General features: G+C 42.7%; 2 protein-coding genes across 7 annotated transcripts in view; both read left to right on the forward strand.

Annotated features, from left to right (window-relative positions):
- The window catches only part of LOC114438012 (IQ motif and SEC7 domain-containing protein 1-like), a 76,254-nt gene extending 63,260 nt beyond the window's left edge, over positions 1 to 12,994 (forward strand). For 4 of the 6 annotated variants that reach the window (XM_028409016.1, XM_028409017.1, XM_028409019.1 and 1 more), the window contains 13 exons: positions 1,188 to 1,464; positions 1,548 to 2,821; positions 3,022 to 3,183; positions 3,288 to 3,410; positions 3,741 to 3,907; positions 4,017 to 4,156; positions 5,225 to 5,254; positions 5,428 to 5,553; positions 5,642 to 5,741; positions 5,972 to 6,133; positions 6,487 to 6,663; positions 8,113 to 8,162; positions 9,444 to 12,994. In XM_028409016.1, the coding sequence (XP_028264817.1) occupies positions 1,188 to 1,464; positions 1,548 to 2,821; positions 3,022 to 3,183; positions 3,288 to 3,410; positions 3,741 to 3,907; positions 4,017 to 4,156; positions 5,225 to 5,254; positions 5,428 to 5,553; positions 5,642 to 5,741; positions 5,972 to 6,133; positions 6,487 to 6,663; positions 8,113 to 8,162; positions 9,444 to 9,980 (3,325 nt within the window). In that variant the 3' untranslated portion in view covers positions 9,981 to 12,994. Of the gene's footprint in view, positions 1 to 467; positions 839 to 1,187; positions 1,465 to 1,547; positions 2,822 to 3,021; positions 3,184 to 3,287; positions 3,411 to 3,740; positions 3,908 to 4,016; positions 4,157 to 5,224; positions 5,255 to 5,427; positions 5,554 to 5,641; positions 5,742 to 5,971; positions 6,134 to 6,486; positions 6,664 to 8,112; positions 8,163 to 9,443 lie in introns of those variants that run through there. The other 2 variants (XM_028409018.1, XM_028409022.1) reach the window with 2 other exon arrangements.
- Positions 12,995 to 13,620: 626 nt separating this feature from the next.
- Positions 13,621 to 15,491, forward strand: gp9 (glycoprotein IX platelet). Its single transcript, XM_028410440.1, has 2 exons — positions 13,621 to 13,758; positions 14,265 to 15,491. Exon 2 carries the CDS (start codon positions 14,266 to 14,268, stop codon positions 15,010 to 15,012), a length of 747 nt encoding a protein of 248 aa, XP_028266241.1. The 5' UTR covers positions 13,621 to 13,758; position 14,265; the 3' UTR covers positions 15,013 to 15,491.
- Positions 15,492 to 15,666: the final 175 nt, after the last annotated feature.

Genomic DNA, 15,666 nt, shown 5'->3' on the forward strand with positions numbered 1-15,666 from the left:
GAAGTACTTCACTGATGTTTGAAAAGTTTCAGAAGTCTTTGCCAAAATACTAAGAAACCATTTTTCTCCACAATAGACAGAAATGAATAAGTTCAAATTTACTCAGGTATGCACTGTAGCAGACTGTGGCAGGCAGTACATCTGAGCTTAATCATAGGCTGTAGAGGCCCTAATTGGACAGCTTTTGTTGACATTTTGTTGACATGGGTTTGCAAATCAATAAGTCTGTATCCAGTTAGAGCAGGAATTACTAAGCAAAACCGCTATAGTGACTGAAGGGCTTACACACACACACACACAGACACACTCTGTACATCTGCTGTATGAACTTTTGACACATTCAGTTCCACTTTCTCACTCAGTGTCAGTTGCTGAATGTTCGTTTCAGGCTGTCTAATGAAGGAAGTGGAGTGTGTACACTGTATGGGTGTGTCAAGTCAAACCCATTACGCTGCCACTGAACTGTTCACGCACTGTACCCAGTGCAGGAGAAGAAATGTCAGTGTGGTATTGAGCACCTCATTCTTCAACATCTGGGCCTTTCCAAAGGGACCACTGGAGCTGTATTTGCTCTGTCCTTCCACTCCTAGCTGGACTTTGTATTGGAACAGTGTGTCGTCGTTCCCTGCAAACATGATGTAATTCCCGTCGGTCACTGATTGGCCCTGAAGGTGGCATAAACTTTGGTTTCCTGGAGAAGGCTGTGTACTCTGGACTTCGCTTGAAAGACTGAAAGAATGGTGGACAAGATATGGAGGAAGAGTTGGCAGTTTATAGAAAATAGACGGTCTTTTCGCAATAAGCAGTCCCCGTGTAAAACAGCAGAATGTAAGAGTGAGTGAGTAAGCTTTTGTTGCTTTTCATATTATTTATATAAGAAAACAGGACTTTGGATTGCTGTGTTTCATTTGTGGAGAGTGTTTACGTGGCATTTGTTTGGAGAATGTAAGGCAGGAATGACTCTGACAGACTACTTTTTTGTTGTACTTTATCTGAGTGTGAAAATCTTTTATGATTAAATAAAATATAATATAATGTTGTACAGTCATTATGTTTCTGACTGAACACATTTACACACAATGCAAAGTTTATTGTTTAGGAAAAATATAAAAATCAGATAAACTGTGAAAAGTCTAACCTTAACATTAAACATCCATTGTGTAACCATCCCTTTCATTCTACTGCAGTGTGGAAGGGGATGGACGGCCCAGTGAGAGCGGTCCTTCCTTGGATGGAGCCAGCTACGGTCAGGGCCCCGTGACTCACGGATCAGCCATCAGTCCTGACCGATTTGACAGCCAACTTTACAGCCACGGGGTCCAACCTGGCCCCCAGAGGCCCCGTCGGCCAAAGCTCCAGCATTCGCAATCCATCCTCCGTAAGCAAGCTGAAGAGGAGGCCATCAAGCGGTCCCGCTCGCTCTCTGAAAGCTATGAGCTCTCTGCTGACCTCCAGGATAAACAGGTGTGTGTGTGTGTAGATTGTCACACAGGCACCGACAACTGTGGTAACTGTGTCTCAATTAATCTGCTTCATCTTTTTTCTAGGTGGAGATGCTGGAACGCAAATATGGTGGACGTTTCATAACTCGACATGCGGCTCGCACCATCCAGACAGCCTTCCGTCAATATCAGATGAACAAAAACTTTGAACGCCTCAGAAGCTCTATGTCGGAGAACCGCATGTCCAGACGTATAGTTCTCTCTAACATGAGGATGCAGCTCTCTTTTGAGGGTCCAGAGAAAGTGCACAGCTCGTACTTTGAAGGGAGGCAGGTGTCCATGACAGAAGATGGTACCCCACTGTCCATGGTGCAGTCCGAATGTGGAGACATACAGGTCCACCAACAGACTAACATGGCGTCTCACCAAGCACCCCAGAGCGACCTGACAGACGCCATCACGGAGCTAGAGGACGCCTTTTCTAGGCAGGTTAAGTCGCTGGCAGAGTCAATAGATGATGCTTTGAACTGTCGCAGCCTTCAGGGTGATGAGGGTCCGGACCCGGACGCTATGGTCTGCTCTGAAGTAGGGGGGGAAGTGCCCTACCAGGTGAAATCCCACCGCAGGCCAGCTGGGCAGAGGCACGATGAAACGATGGCATCCTACAGTGATGTCACTCTGTTCATCGATGAGGAGGACATGTCCCCTGCTATTGCTCTGTCGAGGTCAGGGGACCAGCCTTCCAGCACAGAATCGGACTTACGGTTGCGGTCAGTCAATTCCTCCCAAGAATACTGGCCTATTGACCCCAAAGATGAGGGTCGTGACACTGACACAAGCTGCCGCAGCACTCCTTCTCTGGAGTGCCAAGAGCAGCGTCTTAGAATGGACCATCTTCCTCTGTTGACCATAGAACCTCCTAGTGACAGCTCTGCAGAGCTCAGCGATCGGTCTGAGCGCAGTTCCGTTAAACGGCCGCCTGTGTATGAACCTCACATTGTAACATCATCCCAGGCAAGTCCTAAACACATTTCTCACGGACCCCCACCACGAGCTTCCTCACGTGACGATGATGCGCCTCTGCGTCACCGCCACCGGCAGCTAGAAAGCCACTTGGTGATCAACGGCTCTGCTAATAGACAGAGTAAGTCAGAATCTGACTTTTCTGATGGGGACAACGACAGCATCAATAGCACATCAAACTCAAACGACACCATAAACTGCAGCTCTGAGTCCTCATCCAGAGACAGCCTACGAGAGCAGACACTCAGCAAGCAAACGTACCACAAAGAGACTCGCAACAGCTGGGACTCACCCATCTTCAGTAATGATGTTATCCGCAAGAGATACTACCGCATCGGCCTGAATCTGTTCAACAAGTAGGTACTCAGCTCTGATGGAGCAGGCACTTCAATCATTTATTCACTGACACTGTAAACTGCAATCCACTATGTCTAAGTATTTTCAAAAAACAAGTGTGGTCAGCCTCTCTCTCTGGATTTCAGAAAAAAAACCTTTTACATTACCTACATCCAGAAATTATAAAAATAACACCTGGCTTCATGTTGAACTTTTTTAGGAAACCGGAGAAAGGCATCCAGTACCTGACTGAGAGGGGATTCATTCCTGACACACCAGTTGGTGTGGCCCACTTCCTGCTGCAGAGGAAGGGGTTAAGCCGACAGATGATTGGAGAATTTCTCGGTAATCGACAGAAACAGTTTAACAGAGATGTCTTGGAGTAAGTATCTTATTTCCTTCTTAAAAAACAAGAATACAAGTGTTTTAAATTCAAACTAAATTAAAACACAAGCGTGTTTTGTCTCTCCCTCTTTTGCACTCTAGCTGTGTGGTAGATGAAATGGACTTCCAAGGCATGGAGCTGGATGAGGCCCTCAGGAAATTTCAGAACCACATCCGAGTCCAGGGTGAAGCCCAGAAGGTGGAGCGGCTCATTGAAGCCTTCAGGTTAGGATGCACACTGAGATACACTATACTGTAACATTTCAAGATGCAACTACTGTGAAAGTAGAAAACAGATGACTAAACCCAGATGATCCTGATAGGCCCCTGTGTATGTCTGAAAAACAGACGCATGAAAACCCTGTTAGTGTTATGCAATGTAGTGCTGAACAAACCTAAAACCTTGTCACTCATTATTGATACATGCAGAGAACCCGTTACTGCTCTACTTCTGCTTTTCTCAGGCTGTGTTGAAAACATTTCCTCATGGTAAGCTTTGTAATAGGATTTTGGTTATATAAGAGGTTAACACTGTTCTTTGTCTTGTCTCTCCAGCCAGCGTTACTGCATCTGTAACCCCACAGTGGTGCGACAGTTCAGAAACCCTGACACCATCTTCATCCTGGCCTTCGCAATCATCCTCCTCAACACTGACATGTACAGCCCCAATGTCAAGCCTGAGAGGAAGATGAAGCTGGAGGACTTCATCAAGAATTTAAGAGGTTAAAAATAAAGAAATATTCTTTATGTTCTAACATAGCAGGTGCATTTTCTAACAACTGAAAATGCATGTATGTCTATATGGCAGCTAAGCTCTTCTCTGTGTTTCAGGTGTGGACGATGGAGAGGACATTCCCCGGGAGACACTGGTCGGCATCTACGAGAGGATTCGGAAGCGAGAGCTCAAGACCAACGAAGACCATGTCTCTCAGGTGCAGAAGGTGGAGAAGCTCATTGTGGGAAAGAAACCAGTAAGTTTATTTTCTGTCTATTTATTTTGCAGAGATGTTCGTATATATGACTTAGCACACACTTAGACAAAAAGTAAAAACAACGATACCACCATGAACCAAATGTCAAATTAAAATTTTGTCGCTGCTAAAAAAAACACATTTATAAACACAATATTTTGCTGGTTAACATAAAATGTAGCGGTATATGTTTTTAATGTGTGAATATTGTGTGCATGTGTGGTAGAGTTTAATAATACAAAGCCTTAACAGTGTTCCAAGTCCGTATTAATGTGTGAAAATGAAACGGCTCCACAGCATAGCTTTAGCATATGTATATTTATTCTCCCGTTGTAGCTGTCTGCATCTCAACACTGAGTATTAGAGTTAAGCTGTTCTATCCTTTTAAGAAATGAACTGAAACTGGTACCACATTATGAGACACATTTCAAGAATTGTGTCTCATTTGTGTATCAAAAATAAACAGAAGTCTTCTAAACCTTTGTGAATCATGTATGAATATGTGCAGTGAAAAATGGGCTCATGCTGCTGTCTTATCTGCTTTCAGAATGAGAGGTAAAGCCTATGCATGAACAGAAGCCCTTCTGTTTACAGCATAAAGCTTTACTGTGATGATTTATCAAAATAGAACTGTTACCAAATTCTGTTAGTGATGCTCCATCCCCTCAGGGGCAGTAGCAACTGCAGCAGTTCTACATTATTCTGCAGGCAGTCTTGTCTCTGTGATGTGTGAAGGGTAGGAATGTGATTAACCTCTGCAGCCCAGGGAAAGGCTTCCCATGCACAGAGGACAGAATTTTCAGTGGAAGTCAGCCAGTAATAACTGCAAATATTGAAAAGTGATCCATTGTCACCATTTAAGTGCATAAATTAAGGAGGACTGAAAGCCCATTAACATGAAAACTACATTGGAATTCCTCTCCATCAGTATCATCAGTGCTGATAGGGAACAGAGGGAACTTCCAGTTTTTAACTCCAACAGCACAGATTCCCTCAGGTCTGGCAGCAAAGAAAAAGTATCACCCTCCTGAAGCTTCATATACATTTTCTTTATCCTTTTATTTTTAGATTGGATCACTCCACCATGGCCTGGGATGTGTAAGTACACTATGTGCACAACTTCCTGTCTCTGTAATCAGTCCTTCCTCTGCCATACCTTTAGAATCTTCTCAGAGGGGGGGAGGTTAAGTTCTGTTTCATATTACTCCATGGACTGAGGGCACAATTACCTCTGAAGTGTTTGTATCTGCTGTTTCCTTCGGGCCTTATAGGTGCTGTCGCTGCCCCATCGCCGACTGGTTTGTTACTGCCGCCTGTTTGAAGTGCCAGATCCCAACAAGCTCCAGAAACTGGGCCTGCATCAGCGGGAGATCTTCCTGTTCAATGACCTCCTAGTGGTAAAAGCCCACTCTCATTTACATCCTTTCCTCTTCACTTCTCTCCTCCCTCTTCTCTTCTGATGATATTCTCTTTACATGATTTCAGGTAACCAAGATTTTCCAGAAAAAGAAGAATTCCGTGACCTACAGCTTCAGGCAGTCCTTCTCTCTTTATGGAATGCAGGTCATGCTGTTTGAAAACCAATGTAAGTTGCTGAGAACTTCCTTTGTATTCTGCAGCATGTTAGCTGACAGTGTTTACATCACACGGTTTGATGTAGCACAGCAACACATCCAGCAGAGATGGGAAGTCAAAGCAATGGGCTGTGACAGTGTTTATACTCTCCAAACTTCAGACAGATTTGTTCGCTGTCGTTTTTTTTAGCTCGGTTTTGATCAACGGCTCTTTTTGTAAATGTCGCTTCCTCTCTTCCAGATTACCCAAATGGAATCCGGCTCACATCAGCGATACCAGGTGCAGACATCAAAGTCCTCATTAACTTTAATGCACCCAACCCCCAGGACCGCAAGAAGTTTACAGATGACCTGCGAGAGTCCATTGCTGAGGTCCAGGAAATGGAGAAATACAGAATAGAGTGTGAGCTGCCTTTTTTCCTGCTCCCATCCCCCCTTACTCTGTGTAAAGTAGAAACAGGGCATGGTACTCATTACTCAACTACTGCAGTTTACAAGGGAGAATGTTTACAGAGTTCACAGGCTGGCTAAAAGAATGGACAGCAGATAGGTCTGGACATGCAAAAGCCTTTCTGAGCAGTGGAATCGGAATTATATCCAATAATTAGTATAACAGAATATTGGAAGAATGTGTGATATAGACTTTAATAAAAAAGTTGCTGAATCCACACAAGAAAAGGTCGAGTCCTTCCCTTGCTAATGTGAGAGGTAAAACCGCTGCCACTTACCTCACTGTTTCCCGGCTCCTCTCCACAGCCGAGCTGGAGAAGCAGAAGGGGGTGGTGAGGCCCAGCATGTCGCAGAGCTCCGGCCTGAAGAAGGAAGCTGGCAATGGAAACATGAACCGAGCCAGCCTGGATGACAGCTACGCTATGGGAGAGGGCCTGAAGAGGAGCGCCCTCAGCAGTTCCCTGCGAGACCTCTCTGAAGCAGGTATAGCCAAAACATCTTTGTTTTTTTGTTTTTTTTTACCAGCAGAAGCTCTCTCCTTCTCTCATCCACCTCTCTGTGATGATATCAAGGGGATAAAAAATAGCAAAATGTTGGTTCACAGCACCATACATCTATTTTTAGGGTCCTTGCCCCCCTCCCTCAAATCCATTATTTAACTTCCTCATGATTAGATGGTTTGGTCTGGACGGTGTTTCCTTCAATGTTTTCAATGAGAAAGGTTTTTTAAGATTTGCCTTCTCAGTGATGAATGAAATTGACGGGCGGTTCTCATTCCTTTTTCATTTGGACGAGTTTATTTCCCTTCATGTCACTTTTTTTAACATCTCTTAGTTATTTTTCATTTCATAATAATTATTCTGAAATCATGCATCCTTATTTCCTCTCATGTTTATGTGTGATCCGGGCAAATCAATGCTGATGTGTACCATTAAGATGAAGGCGTCATTTCACATCCATCAATATCAGTGTTTCTGAAGCAAGAGTACATTTCATTCATTACAGATAATAAGCTATGTGACGTTATCAGGTGATTAACTTGATAACAAGATGAAATCCAGTCAGGGGGTCTGCCTCACTGTTGGTAATATGATATGCTTTGTTCTTTACGATCAATGGGAAGCGATAGGTCAGACAGCGAAGACGTCTGCAGAAGTCCCTCTGCCCTCCTGTTTCCTGTGCTTTTCCAGCGCAGGATGTGGCATGTTAGTGGGGTCATTTTTTTTTTTGTTAAGTGTTTCTTTTTCTTTTTTCTCTTTTTTTGTTTTTTTTTTTCTGCCATTCTCCATTTCATGTGTATTTACTGTGTTATATCCATACACATCAGGTATTTTCCTGTATATGTGTAATTATTGGTCATATATCATCAGCTGAGTGTGCCTAACAACGGTCAAAGTGCTCTGTCCACCCCTCAGACCTGTATATGCCTGTACATTCCACATGCTGCAGCCAGTGTATTGCTTTTGATGTGTCTCCTCCTTTGTGGCTTTTTGACAACCCTAACCTGTATGAACATCTACATTATAAAAGAAAAAAATATCTAGGTGGAAATTTTTTGTTTTGGCATCAACCCTGTTTTTTTAATATATAGAAATAGTCTTTCCTCATGGAGTTTATTGAGATATTTGATCATTTATATAAAATCCTGAAAGTGCTGCAGCCTCCGGGTTTGAGGTGCGTTTTAAATTTCACCTTTAAAAGCTTTTCAACGTGACTGAAACTCGTAAGAAAGGCCACCTGTCAACCACCACCACCTCCTCAGACCTGAATGCCCCCCCCCCTTTTCCCCGCCCATAGTTGGACCTTTTAGCTCACAGTCACAATCCACTGCACTGCCCCCCTAACGGGACTGGTGGGCGGCCATAAAAACGTCTGTAGTCGATCCAGAAGTGCTGTCGATCTCTAATCTCTGGTATTGCATGTCTCGGGCAGGCAAGCGGGGGCGTCGCAGCAGTGCAGGATCACTAGACAGCAATATGGAAGTAAGTTGGAAGCAGCTGGAATCCAAGCTACTCTCTATGTGATGATGTGCACTGTGAAACACTCCATTTATTATTTTTGGTCTTACACCTTCTTTGCTTCATAGACTCAGTCCATTTGTTTGGATCATTTATTTTTCTTCCTGGGATGCCTTATGACCTGCTTGCCCTCAGTTAGTGTGCATGCATGGGTTGCCTGCCTCTGATCCTGCCCCCTCCTCCTTTTTTTTTGGAAGCCAGAGATCTCCTGTTTTGGTCATGTTATATGACCAATATACCTTCAAACAAGCATGACTCTACTAATGCCTCCTCTGATCCCTCCCCTTGTCGCCTGTCTCTGTCCTTCATTCAATCACATCCAAGCGGTTTTCATTTGGTTCTTCTCTTTGGCAGGGTGGTAGCTTTGAAAACACACTAGGAACTCCGCACATATTCTGCAGCCCTCCTCCCTGTCTGGGTCCTCCTTTTTTTCCACTTATGCATCACTTGTCTTAAAAGCTGCATGTAAGGCTCAGGGAGAATGTAGCCTTCATAGTCAGAGAGTCTACTGATGGGCTTCACATGGACGTAGAAAGATGTGGATTTCATTCATTCATTTTTCACTCATTTCATGTGTCTATGAGTTCATGTGTTGCGTTTGAAGTCTGGAAATTTCATTCTGACATCTGATGGTGTTTCTCCAGTTTTAGATGAAGCATGTTCCAAAGGAAAAGGCTTTTTTTTCATAGCGGGAATAGTGTTGGACCCCACAAACAAAAGGGGGGAATGTGTCTGGGCCTGTTGTAGAGTCTGCACACAAGACTTACCTTAGTTCCTCCTGCCTTCTGACTTCTAGCTGAATGTGTGGATGACAAGTTTGCCTGTCACACCCTCTGCATGTGGAAACTATGCCTCCATTGATGATAACAAGTTGCATGTGTGACTCTTAGAGGGTTTGGCACATTGACTGCAATGAAGATGAAATGTTTTTTTCCTCCTACCCTACTTAATGTCATTATTATTTATGCTCCTTTTATGTATTTTCTCTTGTTACAGATTTAGTTCCCTAACAGCAAAGCTCTTTGACTGTAGGGTCCCTTATGCTAAAACACACCTAGTGTTGCTGCTGCCTATCATGAAAACATTTTTAGTTTCTCATTTGCATGCCCTATAACATTTTGCTACTTGTTTATCTGAAATACGAAAACTGTGATTTCATCCTGCTGGTGCCTTGTAGCTGCAGTTTAGTAGGTGTGTGCACACTGTCTCACAGATGTGCCGTTACCTTTTTCTTCCCTCCTGCAGGGGTCCATCATTAGCAGTCCACACACACGTCGGAGAGCCACCACGCCACGTGAAGGCGCACCTCGCGGCCACCCCTCCATCCCTAACTCGGCATCGACTTCCATCCTTGGGTCACTTTTTGGCAGCAAGCGAGGGAAACCGACGTCTCAGAGCCATGCCCCTTTCCTCCCTTCCAGCCATCCCACTCTCATATCTCACAAGCCCCACCCAACCAACCTGCACCACACGGCACAGGTAGCACACACAGTGCAGGCCCAGCTCCACGGTCACCATTCCCAGTACTGTCAAGTCCCACAGAATCCACCACCTTATCACCACCACCACCACTACCATCCGCCTCCCCACACGCAGTACCACCAGCACCCGGCCTACACCTCCCATGCACACCAACACGCCCACTCACAGCACAGCCACTACAGCCAGCATTCCCATCACTCCTCACACTCCCAGCACGCCCCTCACCACCACAGTCAGCAAGCGGGTTCGGCACCTGGCGGGCCCAAACCCAAACACAGTGGCATCAGCACCGTAGTGTGATGCTCCTAATGTGGAGAGGAGAAGCAAGAAGACGGACTTAATGAAGGAGGGACAATTGCTTACACCAAAGGGACTGACAGCATAACTCTATGGCCTGTCCACTGTGTTTCTGCTGCTGTGATGGAAAACAATCACACGCAGTCACCTTTTTTCCACTTCCAGGTCCAACTTATATGCAGGATGGAAATCGGACTCAAATCTTCCACCAGGGGCCTTTTTACTAGTTTGCCTGATCAGGGGCTTTGATCGGGGTTTTGTGGTCGGGAAGGGGGGGGGGAGACAGCACAGGAAGATGCTTTTTGTTTTCCACCAACACACACAAACAGACCACCGTGATGGCTGCAGAGAAAACCCAATTTTCTCACCGAGCCGCTCCCTGCTGCTTCATTCCTTGTCTTACCTTCACATAATCAGGAAGCAAAGATGGCCTGAGACTAGAACATGGCTGACTGTTTTCTCTGTCACGATCACGTCGTGTGCACAGCCTTTATGGAAGTTTCAAATCTTTGGTTTCCTGCCACCATATGAATGCTATTTGTTGTTGCCTCCCGTAGAGCTCATATGTAGTGAAAACTTAGATATAATCATTTCACACTAACTTAAATCAGCGGACAGGTGAACGACTGAGTCAGTCATAGTAGTTCTAGTGCTGTATTTACTGTAGATGACAGCTATACGTGTTGTCTCTTAGCTCTCATAAATAAATGTGCCAATTATTAATGCATAATCTATTTAGTCAAAACTTCATGTACAGTATATTGTGTGTAAAGTAATTTGTAAGATTATACTTACAATTATGATTATTATCAGCAAAAATGAATTTTATCAGTATTATACTGACTCTGTGGTAACAGGATGTAGATCTGAAAGGAGTGAACTCCCATTCAGTTGGCCTATCATCTTCTATTCTGGAATATTTGCCTTCCAAATGGATTAATAAGAGCCCCTGGAGGGCAGCTGTTGCATATGGGCCTCAAAATGCTGAAGCCTCAAAGCAGACTTTTCTTGTCAGCTCTTGCGGTTGATAAAGTTGTGTCTAGTAACTTCTCAAACTGTGGCTGCTTGAACTGTTAAAAAAAAGGCTAGTAAGAGACACTCTGAGGCCCAGTTCCTGTTACAAAGCGTTGAACACGTCAAGTCTGTTGCCTTTAATATATCCAACAGCTGCTCCTTTCTTGACTCTTAAAAATCAGAAAACAAAAGTAGAAACACTTCTTGAATCTTCCTTTGCCTTGTTTAGCATATTATTTTTCTTCACCAACAAGATTTCGGTGAGTGGATTAAATAAATTAAATAGTGAAGTATTTTTTTCATCTTTTTTCTATTAAATGTGCAATATCTTTGTACTGATTTTGTACATTAAGAACAAGCAAGGTGTCCCTCCTATTTCTGTGTTTTTCATGTTGTGTCATTATTTATTTATTTCTTTAATTTCTTTGTTTTTCTTTTCTTTCTTTCTTTTTTGACCCTGTCAGTCTCAGTAAATTTAGTGTCTAGCTGTGCTCCTTAAAAAGAGGTACAGACTTTGGAGTTCAATAGAAGATGTCTAGTAAGTGATTATTTTGCATGTGATGTTATTGATGTGAGGCTATCCTCTGCACATTGTATGACAAAAATCAGTGTTACCATAGCAAGTTTAAGTGCAATCATGTTTGGAAAAATGCAGACTTTGCACTGAGAGTGTATGTCTGTCATAGTCTTTGTGGTCCAGGAAGAGATTCAGGTGAAAAAAAAACAAAAAAGATTTTTTTTTTCATTTAAAAAAAAAAAAAAATCTATAAATACAGTTCACGGTGGAAAGAAGAATGTGTGTATATATTTTAATAAAAAGGTAAATGCTTCTCTTTGGGCTGAACAGAAATATTTTGCTGGATAAGCACATATGAAAGAACACTTTCATTTTTTTCAGGAAATGCAGTTATATAATATACAAAAAACATGCAAACTGAACAAAAGAACTGGGTCTATGTAAAGAATAACTTTCTACATTCTACAAATAAGAGTCTATTCTAGTGTGTAAATTTAGTGACAGTAAACTGTTTGTCCCAATATTCAGGTTGTAAATGTATTTTAACTAAAACCATCGCCATAAGTCAGACACACGTTTCTCCTCATGTGAAGAAAGCTCCGATGACAGACATATCAACACATATGGGACGTAAATGATCAGCTGAATGTGTCTTTCCATTGATTTCATATCTTTGCTAATAATAATAATAATTCTTGAAATCTTGGGATGATGTGATGTTTATTTTTTGGTGTGTGTTGTAGTGCTTCAAAAATGTCGACAAAGTACCCCAACAATGCACTGCATGGATCTGATGCATCATGTGTCCTATTCACTGTGAGCTGATGTGGGAAACAAGAAAATATCAGCCTATAAATTTTTTGACTTTTTTCATTTCTGGCCTCGTTATTGTCGTTCCATGTTAAGCCTGGTCGCATGCATTCATCAACAAAGCCATTGTGTAAATTACAAACATTAAAGAACATTGCACTTCCGTCGGTGAGGGCTTTCATCGTGTAAATATGGGATTTTGATGTGCAAACTGATGAACTGCTTGCTAAGGAGGGTTTTATCTTTATGAAGCTGTAAAAGGGACCAAGACTGGAGTTAAAGGAGATGTACATACTGTGTATATGATCAGCAATCTATTCCGATATCTGCAGTTATGATCAGGATGTATATAGTTGGATCTGAGGGAGAGGTGAACGCATTGATTGTCTCTGCCTCCAAATGTTGTTCTGAACTGACATTTGCTGTGGACATTTAAAAAAACAAAAAAAGACTGTTAGAAAGTTTGCCACATTTACATTCAGCTATCTTTTTCATACATTCAACCACATCCCCCTACGCCGCACACACACACACACACACACACACACACAGATACACGTTATGCACACACCCTGCTGCAAGCTGTTCAGTCTGGAGTGAGACACGTTTTAAAAAAAAAAAAGGAAGAGACAGGACTGGCCTCATTTCTATGTGCATTCTGTTTGTACAGTGAGTAGTGAGTCAGTAAGACCCAAGTTATTGTAAAACTTCAACTGTGACAATGTTGAGAACGCAAAATAAACAAATATATGACTTATGGTACCTTCTTTCTGCTTTCTTCTTCTTTTACCACTTTTGTGTATCTCCCTTTTTGTCTTCAACACATTTCACATTTTCAGCTTTCAGAGCCACAATATTTTCCAGCAGTGTTGCAGCATTTCCACTAGAGGGCACACATTGAAATGACATTAAATGAAATAGAAAATCTGTGCCATTACACCACCTATGGGTGAAGGGAGTATCAACTGCTACAGCGCCTGCTCTTAGAGGGATTCATACTTTAACCTCTGACAGCTTTTTGTTGGATCACAGCTTTTCTTGTGTCTCCATTCTGCTTTGTATAAACTCACTCGTGCTCCTTCACTGTTTCACTGTTCACTATTTTATGTGTGCATTCAAATCTACAGAACACAGCACATGCTACCTCTGCATTGCAGTGGATGCTGGTAATAAACACTGCGTGGGGGGGGGGGGTGCTTCAGATAAACTCTTATCTCTTTTAAGCAGATGGATTTTGTTCATGTCATATGAGCCATAAACGAGCAGTCCTATTGGTGCACTCCTTAAACTGACGCTGTTCTGTTTAGTAGTACATCAGCACAGGGATACCTTCAGGTCGAGAGAGAGCTTGTGAAATACTCCCAACGTTACAACAGATGAGATTTTTAAGGATGACCTGCACAACAAGAAGATACTTAGATTTTGGCTTAACTCTAAGAGGTGTGTATTTAAACATGTGGTGCTTTGTTTTTTTTGTTTTTTACAATTTATTTGTGTAAATGCAAAGAGGCCGGTGACAAGGACCACATATTCTAGAATGCTTTGAAGGTAGAGACGTCTGCAGCTCATTGGTATTGTTGGCAATGGACTAAATTCTAAGCTGTTTTTGGTTTCTTGTGACATCCTAGTCACATAATTCGTTAGCCTTTTTGCTAAAAAGTACTAAAGTCAATTAAAATAATCTGGTGGAGTGACACTTTTTATGATCCTTTGGAAACATTTGTACTTCCTGTAGCATTTCAATGTTTGTGTTCATGTGTTGCATGTCTTTTGATTATTGCATGTTTCAGTGCATTGTGCTCTCTTGGCCTCCGTAGTGTTTTGATTATCATAAGTATATTTTCTTTAACATTTCAATCAAGATGCCAAAGTATTCCCTGTGTTAGTTACATTATGTACATTATGTAGTATTGTTATGTATAATTAACCCTTTCCTGATCCTGCAGGATGAGGTCCACCATAGGCTTCGCTGTCCTCCTCGTCCTGACCACGTCCAGGGTAGACACCACTGGTAATCCCTGCCTCTGTTCAGCTGTTCTGCCTGCTAGACTGAAAGTCAACTGCAGCTCTTTAAACCTCATGGAGCTGCCTCACCTGCCCGCTGACACCACAGAGCTCCATATGCAGGACAATCGGCTCACCTCAGTGCCTCCAGGCCTGTTTGACAGATTTGTCGGCCTGAAAAAAGTCTCTCTTTCTGGGAACGCCTTCAACTGTGACTGTAGGATACAGTACCTGAGGAACTGGTTACTGAGAAACAGAGATGTTGTTTCAAAGGAGCCTGTCTGCTCCAGCCCGAGCTCTGTGGCTCAGAAAGCCATTAGTGAACTCAGTGATGACTTCTTTGCTCCGTGCACCATTACAACATGCACTGACGGGACATATAACACCATGATGGCAGTGATGCTGTGCTGCCTCATTGTTCTGCTTCTCTGGAGCTTCATACTAGCCAGAAAGTCCACTTTCACTCTATACATAGATGAGAGACATTCAGGGTTCGAGGCGGACTCTTTACGTTCACTGAAGCCCAAACACAGGAGGAGGCTGCACACCGGACTGTCAGAAATCAGTTCCGACTCAGATTACATCCCTTTGACAGATGATCTAGAAAGGCCACTTGCCAACATGGAGTTATTGCCACAAGTACTGGACGTGTTACACAAGAAGCACAACATAAAGATAAAGGCTACCTGAGGGACCTCTGTCCTGACAGAGGGCAAAATGAGTGGCAGAGATGAAGCTAAGGGATCTTTTTTCTACTTAACTACTGCAGTAATGTTTCCTAACATGTCCCCTGCCTTATTGTTTTTATCTCACAATCTAACTTGATAGGTCTAAATTGACAGACCTAGTTTAAAATGCTTAAAGACTCATCAAACTATTAAAGAGATTTACAATGAAAAGCATTGTTCAAATCATGTCCTACAGATACACAGACCAGCTGACACCAGCACAGATATGTTAGAAATCTCGGAAAGGCAGAGGAACGTCCTCAACTCTCATCTCAAATTTCCACATGGCTGCTCCATGTGTTAATAGTAGTGAAAGCTGTAATAATGTACTGTTTACTAACACTTCTGTTTGTGTCTCTTTAAATTAGCTGTATACACATAAGGTGGACATGTTGCTAGATTTTTTGTGTGCATAATTAACGCATTATACTTTTACAGGCAGCAATCGGCAGCATCATCTTGGTTTGCCGACTTATTTGGAATGTAATCAGCTTGAGTGTGGTATCATTTCCACCTTATTAAGTAAATTATCATGATTCTAACATAATTATGTCTGGGACAAGCCTATTCATTTACTGGTTAATTCTGATAACATCTGGATCATTTCTATTTAGGA

Source organism: Parambassis ranga, chromosome 7, assembly GCF_900634625.1.
Source record: "Parambassis ranga chromosome 7, fParRan2.1, whole genome shotgun sequence".
In the NCBI taxonomy this organism is placed as follows: domain Eukaryota; kingdom Metazoa; phylum Chordata; class Actinopteri; family Ambassidae; genus Parambassis; species Parambassis ranga.